Below are 16,979 nucleotides of genomic sequence, written 5' to 3' on the forward strand. Positions count from 1 at the left end.
CAAGACCACCTAGCCACAAACCCAGCAGGGAGCTTCCAAAATTCTTCTAAACACTGACTCCTTGTTGTAAATTGAAAAGTAGTAATAGCAACAGTGCATATCACATCTGTGCCAGGCTTCAGGCCTGGGAAGGAACACTCTTCCTACTGCTGAACACAACTTGGAAAGATCCTTTCAGTCCACACATGTATCAGCATTAGCCATTTCTTTGTCAACAAATCCCTTAATACCTAGCCTTTCTATCATGTACAGATGTCCAAAAAATAATGGAATACTGTACTACAAGATTAAACACTTTAATGTCAGCATATGTGTTGCATGACTCTGAACAATGGTATCATTGTGCGTGTACAAACAGCGCGTCGAGAGAAGATGGGTTTAATTATCTCCAAAACAGCAGCAAGTTCTTCCTGACTAAATTGAACTTCAGCTAGCAAGGACTGCTCAGGGCAGAAATTGGCATTTCTCTAACAAAATGCCCGGGCTCTTTCTGATGTTCTTCCAGCATCAGGGTTAGAGTCGCACTCACCTCAGGCAGGGCTTCAGAGAGGACACAGGGCCACCTGCTTCCCTGGGAGCCGTGCCACCAAGGAATGTGGCGGGGGTGACAGGATGCTGTGGGTCACCACATCCTCTCGCCTCATCTGTCACCCAGGAGACTTTTAAAATTCCTTAAGACGGTAGATGGCAAAGGGGAAATATTGGGAGGGAAAGGACAGAGAGAAGCGTGCGTGCTCCTTCTGCACTCAGAGACATTCCCCTGCCGAGGTTTCATCATGGGCACTTTAAGGCAATGCTGGATGGTAAAACTATTTCTCCTTAAAGACCATCCATGAAATACTGGGGCAGGTTACGCACCGCTAATCCATTTTCTTTTTCAAGTGTGCCCTGATCAGTACCTGCTTATGCTGTGGTTTCTCTGCTGAAATCAGAGCCAGACTAGATGAAAGGTATCGTGAAAAATTTACACGTGGGACTGCTCTGTGAACACGAAACTCTCCTAATAGTAAACAGACCGACAGTGGTGTGAGTCCTGATGCTGAGTTCGCAATGTCTGTATGTGTATCTGGGGAAAGCAAAGTTAAATAAGCAAGGAAGAGTTCTGTTTCTTGGGAATACCTTATTCACAGCTTTAGCACGTGAAACACAGCAGCACATAGTGCTGTAATCCATCTGCAGCTGCTGTTTCTGCGGGATTTGGGGTGTGCAAGGGAATGGGGAAATGGGGGAGTGACAAGGGTAAAATAAATAGGAGCGAAGCTGTTCCTTTAGATAGACTCCCTCTATTTCTACCTTCACCTTCCAGGAATCCAATAAAGAATATCTCCTGCAGGACCTTGCCTCATCAGCCTCTCAAATCTTGTTTATTTTTGCCCCTCCACTGGCATGGAAGACCCAGGACAGTGCTGAGCACTGTGTTCAATTTTGAGTGCCACAGTCTAAGAAAGACATTGAGGTGCTGGAGAGGGTCCAAAGAAGGGCAATAAAGCTGGTGAGGGGTCTGAAGAATAAGTCTTATGGGGAGCGGCTGAGGGACTTGGGGTTGTTTAGTTTGAAGAAAGGGAGACTGAGGGGAGATCTTATTGCTCTCTACAAATACCTGAAAGGAGGGTGTAGAGAGGTAGGTGTGTGTTTTCTCACAACTTACAACCAATAGGACAAGAAGAAATGGCAGTAAGTTACGCCAGGGCAGGTTTAGGTTAGACATTAGGAAAAACTTCTGCACTGAAAGGGTTATCAAAGACTGGCACAGGCTGCCCAGGGAACTGGTGGAGTCACCATCCTTGGATGAATTTAAAAGCCATCCAGATATGGTGCTCAGGGACATGGTTTAGAAGTGGGCATGGCAGGGTTAGGTAATGGTTGGCCTCGATGATCTTAAAGGTCTTTTCCAACCATAACGATTCTGTGATTCTACTTGTACCCAACAGCTCTCCCTTTCCCAGCACCTTAGAGGTGGCATTTTTCCTGAGAGGGGCAAGCTGAGGACTGCAGTGATGCTGCAAAACATGGCTCCTCCTATGTCCTCCCATCCGGCCAGCACTGTGGCCATCATAAAATGTCACAAGCTCTCATGCCATCACTGGGTGCGGGGTTAACTGGCGCTGGTATTTACTGCCAACAGATTGGGACTGTTGTTTCTCTATGTGTTATCTGAAAGATGGGGATGCACCTCCGACAGCAGCTCAGAGCCCAGGGCTCCTGCAGGGACCAGGGCTGCACAGGGCAGGCTAAGGCAGCTGTGAAGCTTTCTGCCCACCAAAGACAATCTTAAATCTCCTCTATACCCTCCTCTAGCCACGTCCCTGTAGTCAAACTGTGAGCAAAATTTTTGCAGTGCAGAAAATGACAGGCAGAATCTCATCATTACTCCTGCTTTCTTTTCTTTGTCTGCACTGTAATGCATAGCATAGAATGACGCAGCCTAAGAGCAGAGGCGTGCTGCTGTCTAATCCATCCCCTAAATCCTCCGGGTGCAGCTGTAGGAGGTACGTGAAGACACAGGAATACATTTTTCTTTTCCCTCTTTGAACAGAGATGACTGCTATGTTACACTGCTCGCTATCTCTTTCTGTCATTCATGGCTGCTTTCATGGTGCTGTGAAATCAGTGAGTTGTATCTGGTGAGGTTAACTTCATGGGGAAGCTGGGCCAGCGTGAGGTGTGAACTCCATGTCACACGTTTTGCCAGTGCATCCAAGGGTCAAGGAGATAGTGGCAGCTTGGGGCAGAGGGGGAGGAATCATGGATGAAGGGGAGGAATCATGGATGAGGGTCCGGACGGTGGAGACTGAGGTGGCAGCTGCTGCACAGAAGAGTGGTACTGCTCTGGGGGAGAAAGCAGGGTGATGGATGTCTCAAGGGGGAGGAGGTTGCAGAGCACAAAGAGAGAGAAACATTAGTGACAATATGGTTCATTGAGAAAAGTAATCCCCCACTCCAACCAGCAGACTAATGGAGCTCAAGGTGCTTCCTGTAACCTGCTCTGAGGCTGGAGGCCTCTCAAAAAATCACTGATGCAAAAACCAGCAGTCTGCCCTGTCTGCTTGTACACACAGGGCTGAGCAAATGGAAACTAATCCCCAGGCCCAAGGAAGAAGAGACAAGTGACTGAACAGATCTGATCAGAAATAATGTGTATTCAGCTAGGGAAGGTAAGAGGCAGCATGAGAGGCTCTATAGGAAAACCTAAAATGGGCTATGTGGGATGAAATGCACATTTTGAAATAAAAAGATCCCAGTCATTCTTGAAAGCTTCCAAGTGTGAAACAGTTCTTCAGCTTGGACCAAATTTCATCTCAGGAGGAAGACAAGGAAGTTTCTCTGAAATGTTTTTAGCCAGCTCTAACCTAACCTCATGTAAAGGAAGACAGTCCAGTAATGACTGGTGGTCTGGAAGGGTGCTCATCCTCGGAGCACTGCAAGCTCTATAGAGGGCATCTGCACATGCACCCATGTTTGTGCACAGAGAGAAGTTGGGAGCCTGCAGCACAGGCACCTTGATCTGCCAGAGACCATGTGCAGAGACATGCGAGGAAAAAAGAAATCATGATACAGTAACTCTTCAATGCAATGATTTGGTCACGCAGAGATGCGACAGCATCAAACGATGCTCATGCATTCCACTTAACTCCACTGGGGCAAACTAAGAAAGCTTTAAATGTATTTGATAAATTAGATACTGTTCATAAGAAAACAGTGTGAGCCAGTAATCTTGGGAGGGTCACTGCGTGTCTCTGATGTGTTTATGCAGAACAGACAGAAATGGCTAAATGAACCCCCACTGCCCTGAGACCTTACACTGGGCCACTGCGAGAGGATATTGCCTACCAACCTAGTTTCAATTTTTTCCAAATCTCGCTTCCAGAGCATGAAGGACTTTCATAAAGTTATGCTCATAAACTGATGCTTTTCAAGCTTATATGCTGTTAATTATTTTCGATTATATTATTTTTTCAAGTTGCCTTCTGTTCCTTATTACTATTGGTGCATTATTATATAGCATAAAGTTACTTAATACAGCAAAAGATTCAACAACATTTGCAAAACTGATACAGAAAGAAGGACTGGATTCTGGACTGGTACAGCTGGTTTAAGGTATTTTAGAAGTAAATGAAATCAAATGAGAATTTATAATCCTTCCTGAGGTCTGGATTCCATCAGACTAAACTCATTAGGCATTAAGGTGCAGGTGCAGCTAAATAAAGGATTGTTCTGCTTTCCTTAATACCATAGATTCACATCTTGAGTTCAAAATAAAAGTCTTTTAAAAGCACATGTATATATTGTGCATCTACTGGCAACACTTAAAAGAGAAAGTTCAGCTGATGGGATCTTCAAATGCTGCATTTTTGTCAAAGGAATGTGCCCATTTCTGCACCGGCCGTGCTATGGGACACGAGTGGAGAAGTGACTGCACGTTGGCCTCTTAAAGCTTATTCTTTTCATTTGTATTAGACTTCCTTTCATCTACGCCGCCCAAATAAATAACATAAATCTAATTAATCTTCCTTTAATATTGTACTGCCACAACAATACCAGTATCCCCCCAAATATTCCAGTTTGTGTCTACACCTGCACAGGTTCTCTGGGACAAACATGGAGATGAGGGGAATCGAGTCTTTGTTGTGGCTTACTGTGATAAAAGGAAATCATTCAAGAACCAGTTTTCCAGGTTTGAAACCATATGACTTGCTGGATTTCTCAGCTGAAATCTCAGATTCTGGCTTTGTTGAGAAAGTAGTTTGTGGGATATTACAAAATAACCAGTCGGTATCAGACACATGGCCATCAGATAAGAATCTCAGCCTTTGACTGTAATCAGCAAAATTTCACCTTGGAATGTAGACACTGAGCTCTGTCCTGAGACCACACCAAGCCGGACCTTTTGAGGTTGTCTACGCAATAACAACCATCTGTGTCTTCCTCAGTCAGGCAAGGGCTGGAGATTAGGGAACACAAAACTATTTGGGGAATAGGTCCATCTGCCCCCAGGGGAAAGCTCTGCAAGGGCAGAGCTCCTCTTGCATCCTTACTGTTACATCCACTGCATGTTTTTCAGGTGTTCTGTACGTGGGAGGTCCAGTGTTATTAACACAGTTAATAAGTCAGGATTATTGGAGAGAAATAGAGTGTCTGGAAGGATGGGAGGAAACATTTTGGAAAATAACGATTAAAGACCTCAATTACCACTTAAAAAGATACTGCAGAGTGCCCTTTCTCATAAAAGTGGGACTTTGTGACCTATTTCACATTTTTCTTTGAGATCATCATGTTTCCTCCATGCTGCCAAGACAGCTGAGATCAGAAGGGGCCCTGAGCACAGACCCCGGGATCCAAGGGACAGGACCGGGAGAGGAGGTCACTGCTCAGCATCGACCCTCGCTGCCACCCTCACCACAGCCGCTCGCTGCCTTTTTGCCTGCGGTGGGACCCACTGTTCATGCATATGATCTTTTTGCTTTCTAGGAAAGTCTGCTGCACAACACAAATTTTTATTGAGAAACAGGCAGGAGACCATATTCTTTTAATAATTTGGTATATGGGCCTAAGAACTATGAATATTAAATATCACTAAGTTAATAACATCCATGTATGTTTTTGCTGGTAGATGTAAAATGCTAGTGTCACACAGCGATGGCAAGTTTAAACTATTGTTCCAGAAATGCTCTCAGGAAGACAAATATATATAAAAGCATGTATGGAGTATGTACATCAGTCCCCTTTACACTTTAAATGTTGGTGGCCAACACCCCAGGCCTAACAGCATCTGAAGGTTAGGAGAAGATTTATTATCAGTTTAATTCCCACCCACAATCTCCATTGTACAAGAGGAATTTTTTTTTTTGGTCCAAGCTAAGCCCATTGGTGACATCAGCAGCACCTATCCCTGCATACCACGCTGCAGATCCCTGACACCCAGCCTTTCTTTCCCTGAGTCAGCCCCTAACAACAGCGTTTTCTGTTTTGTTTTGGTTTTTGCATGTCTTCAAATGCAATTTTGCAATTGCAGTTCTGGGGTAAAAGATCAGCTGTTGTAACATAGCTTCGTGTTCTCACATCGGTTTGGTATGAATGAAAGGAACGCAGTTCACGTCCTGTTGCATGCAACCATTAATAGCCCAGAAATGAGAGTATGGTGTTTACGCAAGTAGCTCTCAAGGAGCAGGAACACAGACCATTCTTCTCCAGCTCAGTCTCCTGCCCACCAGCCTGTGCTCTCAGTTACTGCACTACAACTGCCAATGTGGGGAGGAAAGACTTGCAGTGGATTAAACTGTTTTCCCCCACTCTGTAATTTTTTCAGTGAAACAGCTCTCACAGTTGCAGACTACTGAGCAAAATGACAGTTACTCTTTTCTAGAAAAATATTTGGGGTTTGCTTGACTGTGTTCCTGCATCATTCTGGATTCTTTCATGTATTTCTGCATTCCCTCTGTCAGGTTTTAATGTAGCTTAATGGTCAGAGATTTCTGTGGATATGGAGCCTAATATTCCTGTAATCTGATTATAATGCATGCCACTGATGGCAGGAACTGTTGCATTCAGAGGTCAAAGCTGTGTTCACACCAGTGAGAGACATTTTACACCACATATCCCATTATCTGCTCCTTTTCACCTGTGTTGGGAGACAAATGGTTCATCACATAGTGCTGAAGTATCCTCATCTTCTGATTTGGGCTGAGAATTAAAGAGTACTTACTGAAAAGCTTCTTTTTGAGTTGAAGAACAAGATTTGTGCTGAATGATTCCTTTTCAGCTCCTCTCTTCTGCAGTTTATTACAAGTATATTTCTGTAATTAGGGGGCCCAGTAGTAATGTTGTTAAAATACAAGCGGGCACATTTATTGTTTCCTCCAAAAGGAAACAACCAATCTCCAGCAGTTCTGGTTTTTCCCTGTCTCAACTGACCATTTACTGCTTCATTTACTTCTTTATTTTTTTTCTCTATTTCTTTTTGTTAAAAAGAAAAAAAATCCCCTCCTTTCTCTTAACAAATGCTGGAATTTTTTAGGGATATGGTCAGAAAGGGGAACTTAAACTCAGCATGATGTTTATAGTGCCACACAAGCTTCAGGAAAAGCGATGTGCAGTGCTCTTTATTAACATCTAAAAAGTCCCTGTGGGGTTACAATTACTGCACAGTAATAAACAAATAAGAGTAGCAAGATTAAAATGTTCAGAATGTTTTGAGTGATAGAAGCAAGAAGTTTTAACCTTGAAACCAGGAGAGGAGCAGCTTGCTAGCATCAAGCACATGGGCAGAACGGATCCAATTAGGAATTGATTCCTGCAGTGGTGAATGAGTATCATCCCTGGCATTATACATACTCGGTTGAAGTAAATAAATTGTTATTAAAATACTGATACAGAAGTATTTGAACACTACCAAATTGTACCAAATTTCTAAATTACAATAAATTTTAATCTTCCATTTAAATGAAATATTGCCAGCCCCATTCTTTATCCTTGCTCAACAAGAAACTTGTCTCTCCATCAGAATTATAACTCTCAACTACTGTTGCTGTATTATTTTATGAGCATTTTTTAGTCATTCTCTCAGGGTTCTTATGGTTTCTTTTAAAGTTTTCCTGCCACTGTGCTGTGGGAAGAACAATTGGTAAAATGAGAGGACCGAGGTGGCCCCATTGGTGCCAAGGAAAGGAGGTGGCTGAAGACAGGATTTGGCCCAGGGGCTCCAGTAACAGAGGCAAAGCTCAACCACATTTTTACAGCCTCCCAACCTCGGTGCAGCCCCGTGCCAGCTCCTCTGATGGTGTCTGCCGTGGTGACCACACCACGGGGTGGCCCAGTGCCAGCAGCCCCAGCTGTGGACACCGGCTGGGGACAGCAGTGGCTTTGGGTGGAGGTGCAGCGCGGACCAGCAGCGTGCTGGGAGGCTGCAGCCTGAAGGGAGGAAACTTCTTGCTCATTTGAAAGGCACTTGTGCGCAACAGGCAAAACTTTAAAAAACTGATGCACTGCGAGATTATCGGCCTGATCAGTGCGACAGTGTTTCCTCATCATAAAGAGCCCAAAAAGGCATTTGCTCGTTTTAATTACTATTTAGAGGGAAGCTTTGCTTTCCTCTCCTCCTCCCTTTTGGTTTTTTTTTTAAAGGAAGGTAACTTTTAAGAGCTTGCTATGAAGATCTAAGTTAAAGGATTTTCTCTACTACAAAGCCTGCATAGTTTCCCAGGCCAGGTGGACCCGATAGCACTGACTGCATGCTGAAAAATCTCATCCCCACCCTTCAGGCACTTTCATTGTAAGCCTTTCCAGATACACTGGATAAACACTGTCAAAATGAACCTGAAAGGGCTGTTGTTGTTGGTTTAGCCCTTAAATAATTACGAGTTTGTCTGTCTAATTACAACATAATCTTGTTTAAACTTGGATGGCTATTTGCAGTATCTTTTAAATGAGGTGGAATCAGAAACAGTGAAAACCTGAAAACTTAATTTTTTTCTACTTTAAGGCATAGGAAAAAGAGAATTCTTAGTCCTGTAAAATTGAATTCAATCTGAGAACAAGAGTCTAACTCGGAAGCTATTGCGGTAAGATGAAGGTGGTGAAGAATAGCGTGGGACCTCCGAGATGCAATAGAAACTTAATACACTGCAGATAAAATTTTTCAAAGAGTTTAGAAATAGTTTAAGGTAATTTACGGGAAGACTTGAGTGACAAAGCACATTACTTGAAGTGCCTTCCCTTCACTAGGCACTTTCTAAATTCTTTCTCTTTCATTTCTTTACTCTCAGGAGACTTTTAAATCCAGTGAAGCAAAACAACACTTTGTTTGTTGGTATAGCGCAGGGCTGGCACAGATGGCAGACACTGCACCTGTTCCAATAAAACAGGAAAACTGAGAGATAAACCATAGCACTCATTAAGAGGGATCTACTGAAACATGAACAATTTGTATTTTGAATATCCTCCAGGAATAAAAGGAGAAATGCAGAAACAGACCTTGTTTTCACCATCATCCATTTAAAATAAATTTGTTTAAAGGGGTCTTCACATTTGTATCACATACAAAGACAGTACATACCACTACAGAAACCATGATTAGGCTTGAATTTCTTGAAGAAACAAATTATTTTACGTAGCTACCTCTATTTTTTTAAAGAAAAATGATCCGTTGGCAGTTTTAATCGAAATCAGTTAATCCCTCTATTCCTCAGTTACGGCAGCTTTTTCTACTTCTACATTTTCTCATGCTGAGTAATATCACATTCTTACAATCTAGTTCATAATGATCAGAATAGCAACATAAAGAAGAGTCCTGCTCATCTATTAATAATTAACTAAAATTGTGGGAAGTGGGGGGAACCATAGGACTGTTTAGATAGTTAGCAAGAAAATTCACTACAAAATAGTTTTTTCTAGGCAAAAGAATATACTATGTAATATCTGATAGATTATTAAAAATCATAAATGAGAGGAAACGTTAAGCAACAGCTACTCAAAGGATAAATTTCTTCCAACATCTGCCTTGCTTGTGCTGTTCAACATCCCATATATCTCTCCCTATTTCTCTCACACACACACAAGCCTTAAATACAAAATGTCATGAAAATGCCTAAGTATCATTTAATGTTGGCAGCCCTGCACTGTAAAGCCATTTATATAAAACTGCGGTTGGCAGCTCTCACTCTTCCATGGGAACAAATTAACATTGGCATTCCAAACACAGGAAAGTAAGGAAATTAGAAACACAGTTTATATTTGGCCAGCGCTTTGAAATACTGTACCATGCTACTGATGTCAATTAATGAAAAGCAGAATTTTGCGGAGAGGGTCTGGTTTTGAAACACATTAACACACGTTAAACATGTTTGCACAGGAACTGGATTGTAAGCATCTTGGTTCCAAAACAATAAAGCAATTACACTAAAAGTTGTAGTCTCAAAGTTGCCATTAATTCAATCCACTCAATCTGGATCACTAAAGGATTTTCGCTCACTTCAAGATGTAGACACAAATGTTTAAAAGAACACGCACAGTGTGGTATTGTGGGGCTCACTCCTATGAGCTCGCATCCAAGATCCTCTTACGTTACCTGCTGTAAATCAGGTATATTTATGTGTAAATAATGGAACTGTGTGATGTATACCCAAATAAAGGGAGATCTCAGCAAACTTTGTAGTTTTCATCAACAAAATAAGGATTTCCAAAAGAGGTATTCTAATTAGAATTGGTTCAAACTTTGCTACCTGTAACCTTTTTTGTAGCAAAGATGTTTACTGACAAAATGTTAAACACTTCTGGTTTTCACATGTACACCAACAAAATCGAGATGGCAGTTTATCTCCTGGCACAACTCCACTGCCTTCAGTAGAATCACTCCCGCGCGGAATTTGGTCCTGCAGTCTCTACAACACACTGTTTATTTGTACTGTGATTCAGTTATTTTGATACCAGGAATCTTTCAGCACTGAAGTTTCTCCATATGAAATATGTCTTGTATTAAGAAATATCAGTTTCACATTTTTGTCAAACACTACTTGTTAAATTCTGTTTGTTGCAAAGAGGAGAATTCAGCTGTAGTTCAAAAACAAGGATTGGGCTAATAATGATAAGCAGTGACTAATGGGAGCCAGTTCATGTTTTGATTGTTTGCAGCAAAGGAAGCCTCCCTCAAAAACAATTTCAAGATTAGGAGAGAAAATTGTTTGAAGCTCTAGCAGAAACTACTGCACGCTCATTATTTCAACACAGGGGCATTTCTTTGGCCCAGTCCTGTTCTCAGTTGTACTAGTGTAAATCAAAAGGGAGTTTATGGGAATTACTTTGGACGTACAGTCGTATAAATGAGACCATAGGGCCAGCTTCAGTAGAAAATGACAATTTATACTAATGAAGACCTAGCCAAGAATTTTCTCTTGGGTTTTCATTTTCTAAACATGTGCATGTGCAGAACTTCAGCGATGAGATTAAGTCCTTGTGAGTAGTCCCATTTACTTCAAACAGTTGTAGAATGAAAATCTTCATCCTGAAACTAATTGAAACGGCTCATTTCTTTAGAAGTTCCTACCCTCTAGAGAAGATATACATATAATAGCATATTTATAAACACATACACACACACACACACACATATATATATATATAATTCACATGAGTATTTTGATGCAGGCCCCAGAGAGGAGAAGAGTACCACTGGAAAGGTCTTAAAATACCCTGGTCTCTCAATGTTGTGTATCAACAGGTACTCTCTTTATCTAGTCTGCTATCAATATTTGCTTACTTGTGTTCTTGCTCAGATGACTTCATCCGTCATTGCAACTTCTCACTGGTACTCATCAAGTTAGAACAATTCAGATGCATAAAACTAAATGTGTTATCATTTTAACCACAAATTAACAGTTTCCATATAAATATTAGCATTTCCTCACTTGGTCCAAGGATAGAAGCCATAATGGCACTAACAGTATATCTGATTTAAACTAATTAAAAACAGAGGCTCTTGCAATTTAATATATTGATTTTACCAGTGGGACTTAAATCTTTTATAATAAGGGTACACAGCTGCACCACTCACCCACCACCACTTTTAAACCTAATCCCTGCATTCCTCCTGACAATAACATGACAGGATCCACACATCCCAGTATTAGCCTTAACCCCGGTGACACTGCCAGAATGTATTAAACTAAAACATCGCAGTGTCCTATTTAAAAGGAGCCTGTCAACTGCCCTGGCTAGGCTTTAATAGTTATAATTTTTTTTTTAATTAATGTTTCCAACCACTTGTGTAACCTTCTCTCACGCATCTCTCCCCCCTCTACCCGAAAATGTGTTTTGAGCTTATTTACAGACAAAAACGTAATGCCTGGTTTCATGCTGCCTGCCCAGAGGCCATTAAATCTCCTGCAAAAGGAGCGACAGGGGATGCACACGCGCGCACGCAGCTTGAGAAGGCGATGGCAAACGGGGCTGGGGTGGGAGCCGGTCCTGTACGCTTCACCGGTGCCCACCGCTCATTTCAAGCATCACAAGATCCTGTCATCAAGGCTTGGCTCTTTCAAAGCACTTCACAAGCCCCTGTGTTTTGGCTTTTAAACTCCAGTTCCCGGAGGGGCTTCCCCTCCCCAGGACAGCCTGTGTGGGATCGGAGAGACCCTATCTCCAGGAAAAATCTGCCACAGAAGCGTGCGAGTGGACGGGGACAATTTCCATCTGCTTTTTCCTTGCACAGGACATCCATCCTCTCTGCTACCACCACACCCCTGTGGCAGAAGTAAATAGTTCCTGTTCTGTTCTGCCATTTTGCACCAGGAAATTAGAAAATTAATTAATTTCTCTCTAGAACAGGGCTGTACATTCAAACAATACTCGCCGGTTGCTTGCTGTGCTGCCAGCGAACTTAATACTTCAAGTTTTCTGTAAGTTTTCTACCCTAGCTGATCTTATACCACCAAGTGTCGCATATATCCATACCGCCCAAAAGAATTTGAGGATGTACCTGTTCAGGCTTGAGAGCTTATAACAGCATTAGGTGGAGAAGAAAGAAAAAAAAAGAAAGCCAGGGCTTGGCCTAATGTATGGCCAGAGCATGTGATCGTGACCAGGCATCCAGGGCTAACATTTAATCTGCTTTGTTTCAAGTGGGAAATATGTGAAGATCAAATAAGTTCAAATCCAGGTCAAATATCCTTGAAAATCTTTGATTTATATAAGCAGGAAAATGAGGTTTAAAAGAAGTGATTATGAAAGGGTTACTAAAAACACAGCTGTACGCGTACTCTTATATCTGAGGCTCTCCAAAGAAAAACTGTGTGACATCTATATTAACCTTTGGCTGTACACCAAGGAAGGCCTGTAGTGAGCTGGAATGCGAGGCAGCCCCTTCCAAATTTTAACACAAGCCAGGTTACAGCTGCAAATGCCTGCAGCCCGTGCTCACTTTATAAAGTATTCCCTGAAGGAAATTTTTTAACTGTTATAGAATCTTTTTCTAATACCCTGCAGTGTTAAAGCCTGTTATTAAAGGGCAAAGAGATGGTTCTCGATGCCAAACACTTGTCAACAAAAAGGATAGCCAGATGGTATGAAATAAAAGGAAACTTGGGGGCTCTTCAGCTTCTTGATTTACATTAACAAAAGCCACTTTCATGTGCTCCTTCCAAGAATGACTAATTCCCCCCCCCCTTATTTTTTGCCAGGATTAAACAATGTTGTTCATTTTATAATCAACCACCAGACAAATTAACAAATTGCGTATCGCTTGTGCCGACTCTTTTAAAAAATATTCTAAGCAAGTCTGTTTACCGAGGCAAGATTACCCACATAGGACAACTCAATTATTTTTAGAAGAGAGGGTCTAAGTAATCTAGAGGATGTTTACTCCTTAGTTGCTGTTTATAAACTCAAAATTAAACTTGTGCAAGAAATGCTTTGCGTTTTTTCAGTTCCTAAAATGGATCAGCTTGTAAACTGTACTTGGACGGGATCTGAAATGAAATTCCAAAGACTGGAACTATAGTAATAAATGTTATAAAATTAGCCAGTAATTAACTAACTTAGTCAGACCACTGTGGCTAAATTATCTTTTAATTTACGTGTAACTTCATTCTTGACACAAATCCATTCCCCATCCATCTTAGCACAGGTGTAAGCTAAGACAAAATGTGGCCAGTGAATTAACTGGTTATAAAACTAAATCTAATTAATTGTCAAGATTTTACAGTAACATTACATGCTTAGTACAAAGCTCCCTGCAACATAACCCTGAAATGAAGCACCTGTATTCTGGTTCCTCCCTACCTACTATAAATTCTCTGGAATAAATATACACAGTATCTCCATAGAAAGCAACGTGGGGGGGTTTGTTGTTGGATTTTTTACTATGCAGCCCAGTAAATCTTGCACTGCAAATACTTTCAATTTTTTTTTTCTCTAAAGTTGTGTAACTAGATAGATGAAGAATATGAATAAAGCAAAAAAGTGGTTTTGTAAATTAGCATTTGGAAGCCTGGAATAACATGTTTTATTTACTGAAATTTAAAAGTATTATTTCTTTATTCACTTTTACTTCCTCCATTCTAAGATGAGACTTTATTACGCTGTGACACTTCCTCATTGTGACAGCTCTAGTATGGTAATAAAAGCCTACCTGTGAAATGCAATGCTCACAGAGGATCTCTTACAAAACTAGGACAGTTTACTACAGTCTGCATTTAGCAATTCAGCTCTCCTTTAAAAGGGATCATTGTAGAAAGTCTCCAAAAAAATATCAGTGCCACAATAGATCTTCTAATTTTCCCTGAATGCCATAGAAAACTGTATGTATCAAAGCAGGTGTTGTATTTGACTATATACAGGAGTGAGTGGCTGGTCTAATTCCTTAAAACGTCCATAAACAAGCCCGTCTTTGTCCTGTAAAGATGAAAGAGCAATGACTATAATGGGATGAAAGGTGTGCACAGTGATGAAGAAAGCTCTTATAGATCTATGTCCTTTTTCAACTCGTCCTGGCATGCACTGTTGACAAGGGAACAAAACAGTGCAGACAAACCTCCAAAATGTGCCTCGCCGGTAATCGTTCCACCTGTCCTTACGACTACTGGATTTTGGCTGCACTCTTACTACTCACCGATCATACTGACAGCAATTAAATAAAATGATAGTTAAGTATTTTTTTGCAGAAAGAACGCTTTTAGATTTCTAAGCAGCCTACAGAACCCAGCAGGTCACAATGAATGAATATATCCGCTGTAGTCATCACATCACATTGGGACATCAATTACTGATTACATACAGTTTATACAGGTATAACTTGCTCTATAAAATGTTCTCATGTAGAAACAAACCTATCCAAAATGTAACCTTTATTTCACAGTTTATGGATCGATTCTATTCCTTTTTATTCAAAATAATTGGTGATCTGAACATTAATTCGTTTCTTGTAAAACTTTCATGTGCTACAGACGTGACTTATCCTTACATAGGAAGCATAGGAGGGGAGCACAGCAGTTTCACTGACGAAAGTTCTGCAGTAAATAACTGCACCTGAGGAGCAGAGCTGCTTCCCCAGAGCTAAACTCCCTTCCATTAGGGACTTACACGTTTCATAAAGGTTTTCTCCTCGCTACCAAAATGGAAAGAGAAGCGTAAATTTCACTATCGCTATTTCAACATCTCGTCTCCAGTTTGGGACTCTCCCTGCGCTCTGTCTGTACACAGTGTAGGACTCCAGAACCACAGAGAACAATGTTAGCAAGATCACTCTTATCTCTAAAGTCAAATATTTGACTGCCAGTGGTACTTTTGGCTGCTCAAATATTTGATTTGAAATGTACCATTGCTGATCAGCTTAAGTATCTAGCAGCAATTAGACAAACACTGTAATTCCAAATGGAAAGTACCAGAGCCCCCAGGCCAGATGTAATTCAGAGCTTCCCACTGGGAAGTTCATGGTGGTTAACGAGGAGGTGCAGCTTATGCAAACTGGAGATCTCCCACAGCGCCCTGTGTCTCCCCATCACACAAGAACTGTGCCGCAATGGCTATCACGCCTAATAATTATTAATGTGTGGCACAGAGCCTTTACAACTACTCATCTTTTTCAGTTAGTTAAAGCGCTGGGATTAGAGAGGTGGTGATTTAATCTTTGTTGCCTCTTAAGTTCCAGACAGTGGAAATGTCCAGAACAGTGACATCCACAAAGGTGTTAATGGATTTACTGGCAATGGGGGTGTCCATAATCCCTAGCGGGTTATGCGCCAGAGGTGGGTTCCTCTTGCTCTTGGCCTGTCCCTTTGTTTGGGACAAAGTTTGAGTTGCTCTTGTTTTGGAAATACTATTGAGACTCTGTCTTGAACTTGCAGGCACCCAATCTGTACGTGCGGTGGTTTCAGAGCTGCACATGATGAGGTCTAAAAACAGAGAGAGTGCACCAGGTCTGTAATTATATATTTAAAATAGAATGCTCATCCCAACAATGTTTTACTTGAATCTGGCCAAGTGAGTCCACACAGGTGTGCAATCTACAACAAGCAAATAGAAATCAGATTGGGCCATGGCATCCAATTAGGGAGGCCCTGCAAGCCGCATTCACAGCATGCCAACTTTCATATCATTTGCATAAGCCCATCCACATGTGCTTGTGACAAGAGGCGAGTTAGCTGCGCAAACCGAGGTCAACCAAAAAAACTGCAGCAGTAAATAAGGATTTACTGTGGAATCCCTCCCAAGCCATTAGGAAAAGACACGCAAGGAGCTCGGCCCCTTTGGCCGAGGGAGCGCGGCAGCTGGGATGCCACAAGGATCTGGCTAAGCATCCCACATGAGTGCAGCCCGGCACCGGGAGCCACGCTGGGCCCCACAGTCACGGCTGAGTTTCGCATTGTCCTCCGTGGGGCAGGATGCAGATCAGACTCGTTCATTTTCCTGTTCAACTCCTACCTGCAAATGCGATTTCTGAGGTGTGGCAAGCAGCTATCAAAGGGAGAAGACAACAAAGTACTTAGCATGTTGGTGTGCAGGGCGGAACATGGTGAGGGCTTGTGGCTGTCCAAATGCTGTGATACGCAGTCAGAGCCCTCTCCACATGGTCTGCCATTTAACTATCACCTTGCAAAGCAGCACCTTTCCAAGGGCCACTCCTCGCCCAAGTGGACTGCCACCCATCTGTCCCACTGCCAAAACAGCTCCTTACCAGGGCCACCTGCACCACCAGCCCCTGCCAGGGTGGTCAGGGTTGGTGGCCAAGACCCTGCTCCAGTCTCCCCTAGCCTGGTCATCCCGGATCCAGCCTCACCAAGGGCGAGTACTCACCCAAGTTGACGAAGCTCATGACCATGTCAGCCTCGGTGAGGAAGTTGCTGTCCTGCAGGCTGGCCAGGGGCGGCCCCTGGGTGCTGAAGATGGGCTTGTAGGGGTAGGAGAAGCCCTCGCCTTCCTCAGCAGCGGCCCCCGCCGCCCCCTCCTCCACGGACATGGCATTGTAGAGGTCCAGCATGAACATGGGGGCC

The 16,979-nt window shown here is 42.4% G+C and overlaps 1 protein-coding gene across 1 annotated transcript in view; it reads right to left on the reverse strand.

Annotated features, from left to right (window-relative positions):
• The window catches only part of BMP7 (bone morphogenetic protein 7), a 45,487-nt gene extending 28,514 nt beyond the window's left edge, over positions 1 to 16,973 (reverse strand). Inside the window, exon 1 of the mRNA XM_010192678.1 lies at positions 16,783 to 16,973. Coding sequence (XP_010190980.1) covers positions 16,783 to 16,972 — 190 coding nt within the window. The 5' untranslated portion in view covers position 16,973. The remainder of the gene's footprint in view (positions 1 to 16,782) is intronic.
• Between the last annotated feature and the right edge of the window lie 6 nt (positions 16,974 to 16,979).

The sequence above is a fragment of the Mesitornis unicolor genome, unplaced genomic scaffold, assembly GCF_000695765.1.
Source record: "Mesitornis unicolor isolate BGI_N332 unplaced genomic scaffold, ASM69576v1 scaffold17400, whole genome shotgun sequence".
NCBI lineage: Eukaryota > Metazoa > Chordata > Aves > Mesitornithiformes > Mesitornithidae > Mesitornis > Mesitornis unicolor.